At 36.7% G+C, this 20,903-nt stretch overlaps 1 protein-coding gene across 2 annotated transcripts in view; it reads left to right on the plus strand.

The window, feature by feature from the left end:
• The window catches only part of rnf130 (ring finger protein 130), a 50,048-nt gene that overhangs the window by 16,660 nt on the left and 12,485 nt on the right, over positions 1-20,903 (plus strand). For both annotated transcript variants that reach the window (XM_082178563.1, XM_082178562.1), the window contains exons 3-5: positions 944-1,138; positions 14,151-14,401; positions 17,460-17,531. In XM_082178563.1, coding sequence (XP_082034689.1) covers positions 944-1,138; positions 14,151-14,401; positions 17,460-17,531 — 518 coding nt within the window. The remainder of the gene's footprint in view (positions 1-943; positions 1,139-14,150; positions 14,402-17,459; positions 17,532-20,903) is intronic.

The raw sequence follows: 20,903 nt of genomic DNA on the forward strand, positions 1-20,903 counted from the left end.
TAATGGGCCGTGGTTGGATCTTCCATCAGGACAACGGTCCAAAAGGACCAAAACAAACATCAAAATCAACACAAAAATGGTTAACTGAGCACAAAATGAAGCTTCTACCATGGCCGTCCCAGTCCCCTAAACTGAACCCTATATAAAATGAGTGGAGTGAACTGAACAGAAGAAGCACCAACATGAACTTGTGAATCTGAAGGATCTGGAGAGATTCTGTATGGAGGAATGGTCTCTGATCTCTTGTCAGTTATTCTCCAAACTTATCAGGCATTATAGAAGAAAACTCAGATCTGTTATCTTGGCAAAAGGAGATTGCAAAAAGTATTTAATAACAGGGAGCCAGTAATTATGGCCAGCGTGTTTTGGAAAAAAGCATTTATTTTATAATGTGATTTACCCCCCACTTTCAATTATTTTACTTCAGGTTAGATTTTTGCTAATTTTTTGAATGAAAGATCAAAAGGATAAAAAATGCAGATTTATTTTTTACAGCCATTTTTTATCATATTTACCAGGGGTGCCATTAATTCTGACCACCACTGTATATGAAATATAAATGTTTTGTAACATTATAAATGTATTTTTCTGTCACTTTTGATCAAATAATAATCAGTGTTTGCTGAATAAAATTATTTTTTGAACTGTACTGTTGTGGTATACAGCATTAAATAGTTTTTGTGTATTTTTGCCCAAGGATGTACAGCAAGTGTTGGGATGCCATCCAAATTTCAATTGGCAACACCAGTGGAAATTCATGATTATTGAAACCCATTTTTTGATGTGAAAAATGTAAATGTAATAAAAATAAAATAAAAGACTTTTAGTTTAGAAAAATGACAAACACAAAACAATAACTTTTGCTGGAGCATGTGTATTGTACAAAGTTTAAATGAAGACAGCAATCAAGGCGGTCCCGCTAACTTTCTTAATTTCTTTTTAGCGGTGGATTTGCAAGGCTGCTGTCCGCACACCCGGTTTATAGTGCCTCCGAAGACCACACACTGGGTGGCCATTATGCAGAGAGGGAAGTGCACCTTCAAGGAGAAGATCCTTAAGGCAGCTGCTTTCAATGCCTCGGCCGTCATTATTTACAATAACAGCACCAAAGAGGACACCGTCACGATGGCTCATGAAGGTGAGCTCCATAATCGATGTATTCTCATTAAGACAAACACAGCCATGTTACTTTGATGTTAGGCAGACATCTGTCACTTCTTCAGTCAGCTGACTCAACTGTTTTTTCTGACAGAACTCAAAGCTTCTTCCTGTTATAATAATTTTGACACTACATGCCGGTTAACATGCAGACATTGTTCAGAATGTATAAGTAAATGGATATTTATATTTGCCTGCATTTTTTTTCTCAGTTAGAAATACAGGAAGTGGTAATTGTTATTTCTTGACAGGGCATGGTGGATTTACAGACTCTTCTGACCAGTTAGATTAAGGTCTTTGAAATGCTTGCAGCATATTTAAATGCAGTGAAATACATTATCTGGAAAAATCATTGTCCAAGGACTAAATGGGAGAGAGAAAGAGAGGCTAAGTGTGTACTCTGCGTGTGTACTCTGCGTGTGTATTTGTGTGTGTTTTATTCTGCAGCTCCAAAATTTGCACAGTAAAGATAACTAAAATGAAACAAGTAAAAGTAACTCATTAAAACTCTCTCTGTGTGTGTGTGTGTAGCTGTCACTCACAAAAGTTTTGTGCAGTGGACAGCAGACAGTCTGGGGGAAAATGTTGCTGTGCTCAGCAATAATGCATTTTTATTTTCTTCAAAAAAAAAAAAAAAGAGCATTTTGGTGAAAGCATATAGCTGACACAGTAATTTCAATGCCCATTACATTCCATTAAGTGTTTACTAAACAGACCACACAGATGCTAACCGGATATGATACAACTACACCAAGCTACGCATAATACATTATGGATTGTTTATTATCAATTATGCCAGTGTTTATAATACTTGAATGTGACTTTAATCCTGTTTTTTTTTTTATAGTCCAATCCAGTAGATCAAATCTAGCTATTGTATACTGTATGCAGTTAAAAAAAAGACATTATTTTAAGTATTGCTAATTCTAATAGTGATGTCATTAGTAGTGCTGTTCATTTTGTTAGTCTGTTTGAGGTAGACTGATTCAGTTTTGCTTTTAAAGGTTTTTTTTTATAATTTTTTATTTTTTTTATTTTAATCCGTGCACATGCTGACTGTCTACTGACGTCTGTGGCGGTTGCATCGTGCCTATTTTTAAAATGTCTCCCACCATTTTTAAGATGATTTAAAAAACTAATTTCAAACCCATTCTGTTCCCCTTATGTGGTGCTTCGTTTAGCTGTTTTTGAATGCAATAACACATCCTGTGTGAACGTTTTCTCACTCATTCTGTGCTGCCTGCTCTCTGTAAGTGTGGGTTGTCGAGGTGTGTGACCTGTAGTAACAGAAAGGACAAAAAGAAAAACATAGATACTATTTTACATGCATAGGGAAATTATTAATTTTATGTTATTCATGCACATAATTAAATTAATAACCCCAATATTGTTGTTAGGTCATAACACAACTTTATTAGTAAATAAGATTATTTTTTTCTTTGTTAATTCATGGCATTGTTATTTTTTTATGTCACAAACAAATTTGTGGATGACTCTCAGTTGTAGCCAAAACAGTAGCCTTGAGGAGCACGAGCATTCAGGACAAATGCTGATTGTAATATTTTCAAGTCTGCTGGCTAGAACGTTATCATCCGTTTGTTGAGTTTGGAAAGTGTTGTTTGTGTGTGTAGGTATTTCATAATTTGTCTTTGGGCTGTAAACCTGCTGTGAGACAGTGACAGGGACTGTTTGTTTGGTTTTAGAGGACATTCGGACATGATGAAGGACTGTGCGTACTGGAATCTATCTGCCAGAGCAGTCACTATTTTGCAGGTGCACTCTCTACACACACACACACACACACACACACACACACACACACACACACACACACACACACACACACACACACACACACACACACACACTTCTAGCTTGGCATATATGCAACAGCTCTGGATGCACAGAGCACATAAGAATCAACCTAAAACTTCTAAGCAGCGTCTTTGGACGTATGAAGGGGTGGGCCGACGTAAGAACAAGAAAAGGGGAGAGATGTTGAGTCACAGCAGCGCTATCAGAATGGGATCGATGAGATGTTTAAATATAGCAGGACTGCATGATTTATTCAGAAGGTCCTTTTCCCCTGCCACATATGGGATTCAAACATCTTTTTACAAGCTGTAAAGGATCTCACGATTAATTTAAATTTGGATTCATATAAAGTCATGACTGAGACAATTGTGCATGGGTTCTCAGTGTAGGGAAGCAAATCTAAGGTCATTTAAATCGTTAAGGTCAAGGTGACTACCTTGCTGCCAATTCAGCGTTAAGATCTTTGGCTTTTGTAAAATGTGAATGAAATGCCACATCAGAGCACTGAAAAATAAAAAAAATAACTAGCCTAATAACTACTAAATTACTCAAAATGGCAAGCACATAACAAAATAATTAAAACTAAAAACATAAAATTAAAAGCTAATTTAAAATATTAATAAATACAATAATATTATATAAATGTGTAAAGTTTTGAGTGGATATTTGAAAAAGAATCACAATGCATCGACTTATCCAGAGAGTTCATTGTTCTTGTACTACATTACAAATTGTGCATCTGAGTTTTATACATGTAAGATGATATATTTATATATAGGTTTCAGTCACACATTCAGATCACTGCATTTAGATAAACATATCTTGTGTACCTACAGGAAGTTTGGGGTTTGTGCATGTGTGTGTGTGTGGGTGGAGCAGTGTTTTCAACACGAAAGATGCAAGTAAACTGACACACTCTTTTTAAGAGCAAGTCATTTAGGATTTAGTTATATTAAGCCATGCAGTTGTCATATGTATTTATATCAGGTTCTGTAATGATGTTTTACAGAAGAATAACCAGGGACTGTTTTGACATACATTTGTTTTAGTTTCAGTAATGTAGATTGAAGTGTGAAGCTAAAGTGTGAGTGTGTTCATGTCCAAGATATAAAAGTGCACGTGTAGCTCACGTTAACTCTGCTCTGCATTTACTGGCAAGTTCCATGTTATTGTAAATAATTATTATTTAATTCCTCTGAGCATTGTTGGTACAGAAGCATAAACACCTGCGAATGCATATTTTATATATGGATAGAAGCATATATTTATGCACAGAAGCATAAACGCCTTTAACCCTCTGAGGTCTGAGCTGTTTTCTGGGCCCTGGAGGTGTTCTGACATGCTCTGACATTTGTGTTTTTTTCTGTTACTAGTGACATTTTCATGGCTAAAGTCTAATTACACTGTATTTAGCACAAACTCTGCTACAATAATATATCAGCAGCATGTATGTAAAAGTTTGTAGTTTTGAGATAATGACATTTATGCGTGGTTTGTGAAAATACAAAAAAAAATTCTCACTGAAATAAGGCCATGAAACCCATACTGATTATTTCTTCACAAGACTTTTGAAAATTGTATGACATAGCCTAGAATATTTGCTCCAAAACTATGTGAAAATCACCCTGACTGCTCATTCAGATAAGACAATATATTGATTTAAAATTTCTAAGACGTGTTTTGTGTGACAAAGCCATATGCGAAGAGGCGTGATCATCTCATGAATATGTAAGCTTTTCACACCTGAGAAAGACAAAGACACTCCTCTACCTGCCCTATTAGGAGCGATCAGGCCCTGTCATTCAGAGCAACCTTGCACAAAGGATGAGGAGATTTAAAAAAGAATGGCTTTTAGATTGTTTGGATTTATTTACAACACAACACAATCCAAAAATACAAATGACAAAAGAGCACATTGAAAACAATGATCCAAAGACAGAGACCTTTATGCCATTCCTAAAAACATACCTTTCATTTCCAAGGTGTTTGATTTTCACTTTACCATGTTCATGTACAGAGACTCATGTTAATGTTGAAGTCAGCAGGACTCAGTTGCATCTGGTCCCTGAAAGAAAGAAAAAAGAAAAAAACTGTGAACATACTGATATCAAGAGAAACTATAGGGCTGCACGATTTTGGGAATAGATTTTAGATTTTTCTGGTTAAAATTTCTTTTTAAAATTCACAGAATACACACACACACACACGTTTCCAACAATATATAATGAACATGAATATAGGCCTTGTAGGCATAGGCTACGCAGTGCTGCATAAAATAATAATAACAATAAATTAAATCTTCCAAAAGATTTCAAGAACAACTACGCTAGAGAAAAATATATTGATTATCATATGTTACTTCAAATGTTTCCATTCGTTATGATGATATGAAATGAGATAATAGTAAAAACATAAAGCCTAATGTTTGGTGCATTTTTCCTTTCAAACGCAATCGCGCTCCAAAATATGATACATTAAAACCCACAGCGGATACATTCAAACGCCATCGCTCCAAAATATTAAACATTATGGTTATACATATCTATGTTTGAGCAGATATCCACAAACAGTATTTAACAGGAAACACGGGTCTAAATAGTATAATATTCACCATATATCTAGCAACAGTTCAACTGCAATGTGAAGTTTATGCAACAATACCATAAACTAATAAGTAAGAATTTCTTACCTTACATCTTTCTTGTCTTCAAATCGCGTTCTTCTTCTTCTGATGTAAATCCAATGTAAGCTCAGACGTGTCTTCCAAACTCGACGAAAAGCAGAGACTTGTGAAGTGTTTTGGTGTTTTGTGTTTGAGGTAACGAGGGCGTTCGCGTTCCATGTGGAGATTTGCATGTGAATCACTTTTGCGCGAGTGGGCGTGTCGAATTAAAAAATAATTAGCAAGCGTTTGAGATACTGGACATCCTGTTGGTTTTATACAAATTTCTTAAACAGAGAATATTTGTTTTCAGTTTGAATCCGATCATTTAAAAGTACACACTTAAATGTGTATAAAGGTATATGGCTCATAAATGTGTGAGAAGGATTCGCTGAGTTATGTTTCAGTTTATAGACGTGCTCAAGAAAAAAAAGTTCACCGCGACGGAGAGGCAGAATGCACACCGTGTTTATTTTCTTTATTTTACAAAAGCACAATGTTTTGATTTGATTGTAAGTGGACACATACAAAAGTAGAAATATCACAGATTCTTTTTTTATATTTCTTTTTTCTGTATAACCATAAATGACGGAGTAATTTAAGTTTATGTTGCTGCTATGTGAAAAAAATCCAGCAAAACGCGTCGGCGCGTTTCTCGACCTCAGAGGGTTAAATATCAAATATTGTTTTTTTGATCTGTTCAAGTTCACCTGTTCTGTTCAAGTACTGTTTAAAAAGATTGTGACATGAGCTAAAACCAATATTTTAAAAAATCACATGCAGAATGCATCAAAATTCATAATGTCACATCCTCTTTTGGGTCACTGTGGTTTGAAGGATCACATCACCTTTACTGTCAGAGTCAGTCAGCATGTGCAGGGCTTAAGACCACCTTTGAGGGAGTTTCCCTTTTAACAAAGATCAATATTCGCATGCCTTAACCTTTACAGCAGGAACAGTCGATAATGAATAAACAGCACATTACAATGTAAGGCCATTCACACTTTTTTTCTCTCCTTTTTAATTTAAGAAGTTAATGTTTCTACATGCATGAAGGACAAGAAATAAAAATTGTTTACATTTTAATCTTTGGCTGATTTTATTGAGATCTCTATGGGGATCATATCTGATAATGATATTATTATTATTATAGCTTATCATATTTAGTTTGATAAAACTGTGAGTACCATGTCTAACAGACTGTGCCTGTAGAAGTGAGTTATGTATAATGATATACATCTGTTGGTTTTTATGCCATTTATGGAGAAAAATGGCCTTGAAGTGGATCTGAGCTTCTCTATCAGTCACTACTAGAGCAAATTGTCCCTGTCCTGCCGTATAGACATCATCTTTACTGCTGACAAACTGCCTTCTGAGCCAGGCAGCATGCCAGTCACGTCTCATTCTCACATGCTTACACTCACATACACCAATGTGTTTGAAGATCTATACAAAATCACACCAACAGGTAGACTTCATAAATAAACATTTATTTATGCAAGAAAACGCACATCACACACACAAGCAGCCACATTCACACGGACATTCTCTGACATCCAGACTCCTTTCTCACACTTTTAAGACATTCAGGATTTGGCTGTAAGATGCAGCCGTTTTTATACACAAGGGATAATGTACCTTTGATTGCTTCCATAGCAAATGCATGCCTGTTCACCCTTTGGCCTTATACTACAGTTATATATTAATCCACTAGAACTCTTAATAAACTGGATTTAGTGAACATTTATTATTTTCAGAGTATTTATTTTAGGTATTTAGTAGTATTAAGCATGGTTTGTTATTGGACACATATGGAGCTATTTACAAAGTCAGTAATAAGTAATATCTAATAAGTAGAAAGAAGGGTGGCTAATATAATACTAAAATGTGTATTATACAATGTAGAAATAGCAGATTAAAATGATTGTTGTTCCAAATGTTTATGATAAAACAGCGGTTTTATTCTAGATTTACTGAAAAGTCAGTCCAAAAGTCCATCCACTAGTAAAAATGCTTCTGGTTTGCTTTCATTTCTAATTTAATAATAATATTTTAATAAATAACATTCAATTAATAATTGAATAATGTTTTATTTGTGAAAAGTTGAATTGAAACATTTTTATTTCAGAATGTATTAGTATTTGTTTTAATTAGAGCATTAGTATTATTTTTTTTATTTTTTTTTATGATCCCCTTTGCAGGGTTTTTTCCTGCATTCAAAATTTTTTGACGGAATTTTTTTAAAAAGGAATTTTTGTCTGGCCAAAGATTGATTTGATTGTTTATTGTGACGATATCTGCCGTTCTGCAGTACCGATACCCGATGATAGTAATCTGATTTAACACTCTCCTGTGAGTCTTCGTGTAATTGCTCTGTGAAGAGCCTCAAAGATTTCTATTGACGATGGGTTTTTGCAGTGTTGAGTTTTGTAACCAATCACAGACATATCTGTTGAGCATGTGAACTCTGGCCAATCAGATGTGTTTGTTAGTCAGAATCTGCATGCTCGCGAATCCTTTCATTATAGCCAACAAAGTATAAACACGGTGTCAGTAAATAATTCATTGCACAGCGTAGACGGCTTCACAGCTTCATTGAGTTTTCGCAAGAGTGCAGCTTTGTCTAGGCCTATATCACGCTGAACTGAAGTATTAGACAGCTTCAGTGATTGTAATGGCAACCATCTTTGCCTTCTTTCTGTATATAATATAATATGTTTTTCATGCTGCTACACATGGCAAAGTTTCTGGATTGACAACCGTATTTAAGCGTGATTGAATCCAATTGACCGTAATAACCATAGCAATGGATGAAACAAATATGATGATGTATGTCAAATGATCTGTGCATTAAGTCTTGGAGTGTAAATGCAAAATAATAGACCTGCGACTTTTTCTAAAATGTGTTACTTTGTTGTTCATTTTATTACTAACTTTTCAAATCAGTCACTCAGTAACTTTTTATATATAAATTTACGGATATTTCACTTTGTTTTTTTATCAGTCCTGACTCTGATACTTTTTTCTTTTTTTTCCATAAATAAATAGCATAAGTTGGGCTCGCAGTTGACATGGGTGGGTACTTTGTACTGGATGAACGTATTTGTTCACCATCACCGACTGTAATTTTATTGAAGTATGTTGCATTTATTGTACTATATAATCCATATATAAAATTATAAAATTGAATTTCATCTTAAATACATTTTATCATATACAGTTTAGGGATGTCAATTTTCACAAATTCCCATGATCGATCGTCGTTTAAATTAACGATCAATTAATCGATTAATCGTTAGCCATAATACTGCGATATGCGTCTACTGCAGTGGCTATAACAGCATGACAGGGTCTGCAAATGCTGCTCAAAACGCTATGTTCCTCACCAAATCAATTAGAATGGTTTTAAATATAAATAAAGGGCTAGTAGGATTGTAAAATGTTTCGATGTGATTGATAATTAAATTAATTATTTAATAATCAAATATAACTACTAATACAACGTGTCACCAACGCCGCCTCATATGCGCTTAGAATGTGTGACTGTTGTGGACGCGCTCTTCCTGGAACAACTGCACGCGCTGAATGAATCTGCTACCGTTAAACTGGAGCACTTTGCTAGCACGTTATTTATCTAAAAGAAACGCATCCTATATGAGATTAATCAGATATATTCAAAATAAACATAATATTACAAATTATATCTGCACAAAATGACGCAAATTCATGCACAAGTGAACTTGAACTAAGTTACGTGCCATTCATTCAGAACTACTCATGTTGTGGACGCGCTCTTCCTGGAGCAACGCGACACGGCAACTAAACCCAAATAATTCACAATGTTTTATTACAATATTGTTCTCTTTATAATGTTATGTAATATTACAGTCCCAATAGTCATTATTAGTCGTGCACTGCCGTTTGAGCTGCGCGCGCTGAAGCTGACGCTTTACTACAGAGTTAATTCTTAACCAAATGCATCCAATATGAGATAAATCAGATATAGATAGGCCTACAGAAAATAAACAGTATTACAACTTACATTTGCACAAAACAAAAGGCTGCGAATGCACACGCAAACTTATAGTCATGATGAAGGTGTAAAATGGTCCCAAACATAACTTCGGCGCGCTCGCTTTACATGTTTCGCGGTTGAGCAGCGCGCACGCGCATGAAGACCTGCTTAATCGATGATCGATAAGTTGTATCGATTAAATGTATTATCGACAATTAATCGATCGTCGATTAATCGTTGACATCCCTAGTTCAGAGTAAGAAAAGCTGCATTAGGCTATAGCTTCAGCTGTGGGGTCTCTCTGAATAACGCAGATATATGTGTGTTCAGCTGGCTAATGAGAGGTCTGTATAAAAGGTGTTTATTGTGAGAACTGGTGAGAATGGCACTCTTGGCATTGCTCGAGGATTGGGCGAGAGCACGTCTGCAAACAGCAGCAAGTTTGACGATAGTTATGAAAGGCTGTAATGAAAGAGTGTGCGGAAAGCCCTTATATAGAGATGGTTTGGGCGAGTTTTGTGCAAATAACTAACCTTGTGCACACGGCCGCTCAATGAGAATACTCCAAATTCACTAACATCAGAACAATGTTAAGAACAAATTCATGTGCGTACGAACGTGTTGTGAATTAGGCAGAGTAATGTGACTAAGTTCTCCTGTGCATACAAATACAAAAATAATCCATGCAATTAATAGTGAAGTAGACCCATTGTCCAAATGCATCGTTTGTATAAGGTCAATATTTCAAATTTGCTTGCATTTAATAAGTGACCCAGAAATCAAATATTTGCATACAGTATCTCACGAAAGTGAGTACACCCCTCACATTTCAGCAAACATTTTAGTATATCTTCTCAAGGGACAATGCTATATAAATGAAACTTGGATATATTTTAGAGTAGTCATTGTGCTGCTTGTATAGCAGTATATATTTAATGTCCTCTGAAAATAACTCAACATACAGCTAGTGGTCGACCGATATATCGCCAAGGCCGATATATCGCCAAGGCCGATATATCGGCCGATATTTGGCACTTTTAAAATATCGGCATCGGCCGATAAGTTTTTCTGATTGGCCGATGTGTTGGAAGCGGGACTTTTATTTTGACGGCGCTCCTGACTTTTATTTTGACGGGCGGCGCTGAGAACACCAGTGCCTGAGAAGAGAACAGCAGCGCCTGATCACACAGCGCTCACTCACATTCTCCGTCTTCATTAGTTTACAATCTCTGTCAGTCATATCTAATACTTTGTTAGACAGAACTGGTAAACAAAGAAAGTAAATAGTATGCGAAAAAGTAAAGTGTTGCTTTTATATTATTTGTTACAGAAAAGGCAAACAATTAGGCTAAAATACTTTCTCATTTACTGTCAACATTCAGCAAATGCGCATCTACATCATTTAAACAAATCTCTGAATATCTAATAAACATTTAATTTCACAAACCTTGCAGATTTAATGGAATCCAGCTGTGATATCTTGTGAAGTGTGCATTTGTAGCCGGCATAAACGTGTAACTGCGAGTGACGGTCGGTCCGTGCGAAGTGAGTGAATGCAAACAGAAGATCAGCTTCACAGGAGACGCGATCGAAAAACTTTAAATCCCTCATTTTAAAATATGCTGTGCTATATCCAGTTGCCCACTGTGTCATATTCATATCGTTTTCACTGTGTGCTGTATGTAATATTAGCGTTACCTTGTCTTTATTTGAAAAAATATGATTACCAGTGTGCACAATATTACCAGATTACTGAGTGCAATGTTACAGTGTTTACTTCCTTTTTATTCACATATTCATATATTTTTAAACAATTACTTTATTTGTGAAAAATACTGTAATAGGATTGCAGATTCAAGAAGTTGCCATCTAAAGTATAAGCATGTTTATTTTAAAGATTTGTTTTCTAATTTATTTAAAATGTGTAAAATATTGATTAAAATAAATTTAAAGTATATAATAAAAAATATCGGCTTTATATCGGCCATCGGCCATCCTGCTCTCTAAGATATCGGCATCGGCATGGGCAATCAAAAAAACAATATCGGTCGACCACTGTCCAAAGTGTCAATATTTTGTGTGAGCACCATTGTTATCTAGCATTGCCTTAATCCTCTTGGCCATGGAATTCACCAGAGCTGCACAGGTTGTTGCTGGGATCCTCTTCCAGTCCTCCATAATGACATCACGGAGCTGATGGATGTTAAACACATGGCGCTTCTCCACCTTCTGCTTGAGGATGCCCCACAGGTGCTCAATAGGGTTCAGGTCTGGAGACATACTTGGCCACTCCATCACCTTCACCTTCAGCTTCCTCAGCAAGGCAGTTGTCATCTTGGCGGTGTGTTTGGGGTTGTTATCATGCTGTTCTGCCCAGTTTCTGAAGGGAGGGCATCATGTTCTGCTTCAGAATGTCACAGTACATGTTGGAATCCACGTTTCCCTCAATGAAGCTCAGCTCTCCAGTACTAGCAGCACTCATGCAGCCCCAGACCATGATGCTACCACCACCATGCTTGACTGGCAAGACACAATTTTCTTGGCACTCCTTACCAGGGCGTTGCCATACATGCTGGAGTGGACACCATCTGAGCCACACAAGTTTATCTTAGTGTCATCAGACCACAGGACATGGTTCCAGTAATTCATGCTCTTGGACAGGTTGCTTTCAGCAAACTGCGGGCTTTCTTGTGAGCCAGCTTCAGAAGAGGCTTCCTTCTGGGACGACGGCCATGCAAACCGACTTGTTGCAGTGTGCGGTGTATGGTCAGCACTGACAAGCTGACCTTCTGTTTCTGCAACCTCTAAAGCAATGCTGGCAGCACTCATGCGTCTGTTTTTTGAAGCCAGCTTCTGCACCTGACGCACAGCACGAGGACTCAACTTCTTTGCTTGACCCTTGCGAGGCCTGTTACGAGTGGAAACCGTCTTGGAAAACCTCTGTATGACCCTGTCCTGTACTGTAACTCAGTTTCAGGGTGTTGCCAATCTTCTTATAGCCTAGGTCAACTTTGTGGAGAGCAACAATTCTAATTCTCAAATCCTTATGAGAGTTATTTGCCATGAGGTGCCATGTTGAACATCCAGTGGTCAGTATGAGAGAATTGTACTCAAAGCACAATTTTTAACTGCTCTAATACAAGAAACAACAATTTGTATGGTCCTGTCAAGCAGACAAAAACATGAACATGATGAATAGGACATGTGGCTTTGCATGTTTAAACGAGGTACAGATATTATCACTTAGGGTGTACTCACTTTTGTTGTCAGCTATTTTGACAATAATGGCTGTAGAGTTATTTTCTGAGGACAGTATACTGCTATAGCAGCACTTTGACTATAGAGTATACTCTAAAATATATCCAAGTTTCATTTCTATAGTATTGTCCCTTGAGTAGATATACTAAAATGTTTGCTAAAATGTGAGGGGTGTACTCACTTCTGTGAGATACTGTACATTCTCATATTTAGCAGTAATAAAGTTGTCAAGCTGTGCCAAGCTTTTAGGAATTATGAGATTTGTTTCACTATGCTTTCATCGTAATGCTTTAAGAAACAACAGCTCCATGTGGTTCCTTTCACAGGATTTTGTAAAAACCTGTGTCTGTTGTGATTCTTTCACAGCCCTGCCATTCTATCTGCTGCTACAAAACTGAAAGTAGATCTGTGCCTTGTAGACCCTTGAGGAATTGAGACTCGTCATTGGAAAAAGTCAGTTTAATGTAACATGGCATCTCAGTGGTTCATCAAGAAATGTTTACTTCAAAAACATGTTGCTACAGTCTGTCTATCTCACAAATCTCTCTAACTATCTCTCAAAATAGTTTGTATTTCAAGTTTGTGCCATCAGGGGTTAATCATATTTTTGCTATGGTCAAAAAGTAACATACTGTCTTGTCACATTTGCCTAAACATATTCTATCATCATAATAGTTATGTGATGCTATTTGTCATCGCATTTGTTATAGGGCAGTTCAAGTGCAGAATATGGTGAGATTTGATCACTGACTAGGGCAGGTCTGCAATAGGTTTCCATCTGTACTGTTCTAACCTTATTATTGCTAAGCCTGAGGCCCTGAATTATATCAGTGTCTGTGGCATGGCCTAAGCTCCAGATCGGTCTAATTGTGTGTGTCTGTGGTGGTTGTGGGGGGGATGGACGAAGTGTTTGTTTGTCCTCATTTTCTGGTGGCATGATTACTGTGCCATTTTGTGTGAATGTTTAATAGGTCAGACTTAGGAGCATTACACTGAATTGGACAAGATCAGTGCATATCTGTGAGATGTTTTGATATGCTCTGAACGGATAACAAAATAATAATAAATACATCTGGTGCAACCTGGTATGGATTTTGTATCTTTTTTGTAAAATGTTATGTTTGAATGGAGCCCTGTATATTTGAATCTTCAGTAGTAGTAGTAGTATTACTAGTACTACTACTATTTTTATTTAATTTTTTCCCATCACAAAATGTTCTTATATAAGTTCTTTCTCCAAAGGCACTGGAGACATAGTGGCAGTGATGATCACGGAGTCCTTTGGAAAGGACATTCTGGGATTCCTGGAGAAGAACCAGACTGTGTTGGTCTCCGTGATGGTGGGGTCACGTGGGCTGCCTAAGAACATCAACCGTGGCTCCTTGGTGTTCGTCTCTATCTCCTTCATTGTACTGATGATCATCTCGTCTGCTTGGCTAATATTCTACTTCATCCAGAAGATCAGAGACACCAGCGCAAGGGACCGCAGTCAGGTCTTAAACAACACACACAGTTCTTTTGAAGAAAACACACACAAACCCAGTCTCACCCTCAAGCTTGCAGCTAAAACCTTGCCAGATTTTTCTTTCAAAGACCTCCCTGATATTTAACAGGCTTATCTGACCTTCAAGAACTTCCCGTGTGCTCAAAGATAGTAGTAAATGGCCTATCCTTCCTAGCTCATGAAATCTTAATGTGTGTGTGTGGTGACACTCTGCCTCTTCAGCGTCTGGTTCCACACAAACAGACTCATAGACCTCATTTCTCTTCTGTAGTATTTATGTCTCACTGCCCTTTCGCTTTTATCAGACCTCTGAATTTACTACTGACATAAACAGGCTATAATAAGGTGGTAATAACAGCTGTTGGTATTCATTTTTTTTTTATATAAAGTTGAAATATGTCAAATCTGAATCTCTTGGTCACCAGCTAGATTTGACATAGTAGACACAATTACAATAAATGCAAAGAGATCTGTACACAATACACATTACAATATAAAATGTATTGTTTCTTCTGTAGAGGAGTTAAGTAAAAACAGTGCATTTATATGCAAGACCTTGTGCAGATTATGCTTAATAACTTGACACCTTTACTTAAACTGCATTGATTATATAGGGTAAAGGGAAGTTTCAGCATGTAGGTTTATTCCCAGTACCCTGGTTTTGCTCTGCACACCTGATTATGGCTTATTCACTGTGCAAATGTCTTGTAAATACATCTGTTAATGATATGATGTAAAAAAAAATATATAATAATAATAATAAGACCATTTCAAAATCTAATGTAAACGTGGTTTTGTTGTGTATTAAGCTGACTTATGATAGTTATTAGCATTTTGATGTACATTTACAGAACACTGCTGTTCAAAAGTTTGGGGGCAGAAACATGTTTTAAAAATAAATTAAAGGGATACTTCAGGATTTAGCATTAAGCTTTGTATTAGTAGAAAACCTGTAGTATTTTCGAATTACCTTGCTTTCCACCCTCATATCCCCCTGAGACGAGAGATTTATGTATTTTTGTCTGGAAAGAGGCTAAAGACTACAGACAGTAGTAGGGGCTGTCCTGCAGGTTTTCAACCCGCCCATAGGAGGTGGGATCTCACTCACAGAATGTACACAGTGTAGTTTTTTTGGAAGCTAAGCTAGCAGGCTCTTGTTCTGTGGAGAAAGATGAGTAGTAGGGGTTACCATCCTCTTTTTCCCGGACATGTCCGGCCGTCGAGATCATCCAAAATGTCCGGGATTCGGCTTTTGCTTTCTGCAGTCGCCATTCATTGTTTACATGCACACCTTTTGTTTCAATCTAACTGAATTCATTCCGATTGGTGAATCTGAATGTAGTGTTTACATGAACGCTAAACAAGTGATCGGTTGATGTGCGTTTTAACATTGCTAAGAAAATTCCTGCTCCTCCGTGAAAGATACGAGACCGGTGCGTCTCGCTCTTCAGTAATCACGCCCCGTTCTCCCGCGCCCCTCAGCCTCGTCCTGCTCGCCACAGTAAACATAATGAATGGCGACTGTAGAACGCAAAAGCCGAATCCCGGACATTTTGGGCTATCTCGAAATCCCGTGCAGACTCGTCACGGAGACTCACTAGTAGCCCAGCCTTGTTGTTTTCAACTGCGCTCTCTTACCGGTAGGCATGGCTTGGGAGTGGCTTCCTAGGGCAGCGAAGCAAGTGCATTCTGGGTGTTGTTGTCTTTCATCCACATAAGCCAAAAATAAATTTTCTGGCTTTTCTCAGTCTAGAAAGCTCCAAATTCAAAAATAATTTCACATTTCTTCTACATAAATGACCCATTTTAAATACACATTCATCTTTCCAGAGGTGAAGTATCCCTTTAATACTTTTATTCAGCATGAATGCTATACATTGACTAAAAGTGACAGTAAAATACATGTATAATGTTTTGTTATAAAACATTTCTATTTCAAATAAATGCTTAACCTTCTATTCATCTAAGAATTGTAGAATTAAAACTAAAAACAAAATATTAAACAGAACAACTGTTTCCAACATTGATTATAATAAGAAATATTCCTTTCGCCCTAATCAGCATATTAGAATGAATTCTGAAGGATCATGTGAAAATTCAGCTTTGCCATCACAGGAATAAATTACATTTTAAGATATATTCAAATAGAAAATGGTTATTTTAATAATCTATGTAATAATATTTCACAATATAAAATAAATGCATCTTTGGTGAGTAAAATAGACTTCTTTCAAAAATATCTGAAAAATGTTTAACGACCCCAAACTTTTGAAAGGTAGTGTAAATGTATTTAGCTGATTAGCAGGTCATTTTAATGTTTTGAATTTGGCATAAATGTAATTGCTTGTACCTTCCATTGACTTGTTGTTCTTTAATTAAGCTAATTATAATTAGTGCAGACTGACCCTAACCCCTTTGGCATTTTTAAACTTTAATTAAAACATAATTTGGCCATTTTATGAACCGTACTTGTGAAGACCATCCTCATGAGTACATTAAGAGTTTTGTTTGTGTCTGTATTTGTGAGAACATTTTGAGGCCCTTGCAAATATAGCACACACAAACAGTTTAGTTAGCGCTAATCCTTTGGGCCCCGGTTGGTCCTTTGGCATTTTCTGTGAACTGTCGGCAGTAAATCACTGAGCTGTTTATTTAGCAATAAATTGGCAGAATGAAGACCGAGGACATCTCAGAACATACACTTATAAACGCACACAGACAATGAACTGCCCATCACAGGCTGCACTTAGTCTTTTATTTATGGCCGTCTCTGGCATGCCTTTCGCTAACTCTGCCTTGCTTAATACTTGCCTGATAGACACTCAGATATGTTGCTTTTATGACAATTAATATCGCTAATGCTTTCTCCTCATTATTATTTACCCCAACCTTGTTAATCAAAATCGGATTTTTTTTTTTTTTTTGGTGTTCTTGAGTCTTTTATTCCCCAACTCTTTTTAGTCATTTTAATTTCCTGTTTCATTAAATTAAGCTGCAAATCTAAAATTATGTGACTTACTCTCTCCTCTCGTCCTTTGTTACTATAGCGACGACTGGGAGATGCTGCCAAGAAGGCCATTAGCAAGCTGACTACCAGGACAGTAAAAAGAGGGGACAAGGTGAGGTCTTTTGATGTCATTGCTTGTTTATTTTTCTCAGGCTCATGTCCATGCCTGTTATGGAACCGTTTCCTGTTATGGAACGGTTTGTGTAATTCTCCATTCATAATGCATCTCCATACTCCATAAAAAGGACTCACTGGACACGTACACACTGCAGCTAAATATGGTTGTCACTCTTCTTCCGAGTGCTTAGTCACATTCATTACGCACACATCTTGGTTATTTACAGCTGCATTCGACAACTAAATTAATTCCTGAAAAATACAAGTAGTTACTAAATCCAAGTTTCTCCCACCAGTCTTGCGGTCTAGCAACAACCCATACATTACAGTCCAGAGTGCATGCTGTTTAAAAGCAGACGTCTGAAGAGCATAAACAGAACACGGCGCCTGGAAATTGCTGGATGATGATATGCATATGATCACTATTATTACTTCAGAAAAGGCAAACTCAGAACAGGTTAAACTGTTGAAATCCATGTTTCAGTTTACATCCAAACAAACAGCACTGCTTTTTTGTAATAATGTGACTAGGGATAACAAAAACTAAAGCACAGTAAATGCATCATCGCTTACATAATATAATGCGTCATAAACCTTTGGTTTATAGTATTGGTTCTTTTATATTTATGACTGATTGCTCTTAATTCATCAATAGTTGGCTGTTTAATATTGGTGGTAGACAGGTTAGGTTCATCTTAGCAAGTAATCTTGCTCATTGTACCACAGTCCAAAGAGAGACATTGACCTGTGTAAAGGTGAATGACTGTCAGGTGAGCGAGTCAGGGTCGTGAGACTTCACAGCTGTTCGGTTTGGAGAAGGGGTGGAGCCGTGCCAGTCAGTGCATATCATAGCCCAGTCAAGGTCAGCTCACATCAGCTATGAATAAAACATCAGTGGCCTTGGAGAAGTGCTGCAAGAAATTGAAACCTTTCATCTAAGAGGTCATGCTCAGTAGAGATTGAGTGAGAGAACGTCTGTCTGTCTTCCTCGACCTTTCTCTCTCTCCTTTTTCCTTTTTGATCACATACACATTTTCGATCAGTTATGACACATTTTCCAGTGATGAAGCATCTTTACAGCTTCACTGCTTTTGGCCGAAGCCTCTTGGCCTCTGAGTATTGGCCAAGTCCCTCTGCAGGGACCGGCAGGACCACAGTCGATGACTCTCGCGCTAAGAGGGGCCCATTAGAAACCGAACACCACTCACCACAACATGACCTTGACCATGCAGAGTAGACAGGACACTGCCAGGTGACAGAAATAGCATCTAGAGTAGAGAAGGTGCTTCCAGGAAGAACAAGGCAGAGTGTGATATAAAACCTAGGAGGATTTTTGTCACTTTCTAAATGGCTCCATGCCCAGGGATGTTGAGTTAGCTGGCGTGATACGTTGCTTGCTACTAGAGGTATATTTATACTATGATAATAATATCTAAATAGTATTTGAAAATGTTACTGCTGTTTGGTGTACTACATAATACTAAGTCTTACAGGAATTTGCGATTTATAGAGTAAGAATACCCTACAAGCAGTTATTGTAGCACTATACACTAGAGCTGTTAATTGCCTAAAAAAGAATGGAATTAATTAAATGATATACTGGTAAATAATACAATTATTATTAGATAATAATATAGTATTATTTATATACTATTGTAGTATTTATGAATATTTTGAATTAGCTCTTATTTTGATATTTTTAGTTTACCTTTTAATCATTTTGTTATTTGCTTTTGTCATTTTTATTAGTTATTGAAATAAACTTCTTGTATTTTATTATGTACAATAAGCAGAACAATTGCAACAAAAAGAGATAAGATTAGAAAGCATGAAGGTCAGAATGCCAGTCTGTCAGACAGAAGCTCGAACATGCATTTCCTGCCACCGAGTGCATGACACCTGTGTGACTGCTGATGTACAACGCTTGGGAAACGATTTTTAAAGCTTACGTTTTTCAGCTAATTCTTATTTTATTTTATTTCAATTAATGAAAAAAATTGTTAATAGTTTTTGTTTTAGTTAATGATAACAACACTGTTCATCGCTAAAATAAAAATAATAAGCAGATACACAAACATCACTATACTAGATCATTTTGTCATAATCTGCTTTTCTTAATTGATACTAAAGGGTTATAAAAACCTGAAGCTTAGTATTTAATTTTTTTAATTCCATTTGTAGAAATGCAGATCACTAGTCACTCCTACAAGTAGGCAATGTTTCCTCAGTGATGTCAAGATTGGCTTCAGACTGACCTCACAGGTCAGTCAAATGACAGATGGGCTGAAAGCGGAGCCAGAGAAATACAGCATCTTTGACACATCGTATCTACTAAATCTGCTGAACGATCTCCTGCAATAACTAGATGGATACACTGTTACAGCTTCCCATAGTTTTCTCTGGAAGTTGACATGAGTTTCTAGAACTACACTGATGAAATGTTTTCCACACTACTTTCTGAGTTTACTCTATTTATATTCCTGTATTTTTGGGATCTGTGTTAGGAAATTATTTGACACAAAATACAGTCGGAATGTTCAGAATGGCATGCTATCAAACCTTATATGCCGGAGTATGCAGTATGTGTACGATGCAGGGTATGCAAATCTACGGTGTTCATGGAATACCCAGATGGCCTACTTCATTTGCCAAAATGTTCAGCACACAACCACTTCATCATTCATTCAGCGAGTAACAACCAACCAGTGACTGCTCTTTTTTTGTGCCTTGACTTATTGTTTGATTGGACTTCCAGAAGTTAAGAAAGAGATTATTATGTGCAGTATGCCCTGTTGTATACAGTATTGCACTCAGATTGTACTTAATATATATTATATATATTTTGCCATTGTAACTGTACAGATTGCTGTAGTTGGACTTTTTTAATTGAATCTGTTTGAAGAATTTAGTTTCACTCTCTACTGTATGAAAGTATTATCTAAACCTTAAATGGTGAGCTTGAGAATAGCTGGGTGAGATGAACACAAGAACGAGGCAAGGAGGAGGTCAAGAGATCAGATCAATATAGAGTGAAATGCAGGTACTCAAAGCATATTGCCAAGAGTTAAAAAGAATTTCACACTTTATACCCATTTCTCATAAATGCGTGTCATAAGGCCAGCATGCATATTTAATAATAATGGCCTAGTGATGCTTAAGTATAAATAGTAGGAAGGATCAAGTCCTAAAGGGAGTTATATTAAGAGTTGTTTCTGTATGTTATATTTCTTAATGATTTGTTTAATTTGTATCATTTAAATAATAATACAATAAAAGTATTATTTTAAAATTGTTGTTGTTGTTGTATAGTCATATTGAATAGGGGGGAAAAAAACATTTTTCTTCTTTTTTGTCCTTAGCTGATCAC

Source organism: Leuciscus leuciscus, assembly GCF_965113295.1.
Source record: "Leuciscus leuciscus genome assembly, chromosome: 8".
NCBI classification, from domain to species: domain Eukaryota; kingdom Metazoa; phylum Chordata; class Actinopteri; order Cypriniformes; family Leuciscidae; genus Leuciscus; species Leuciscus leuciscus.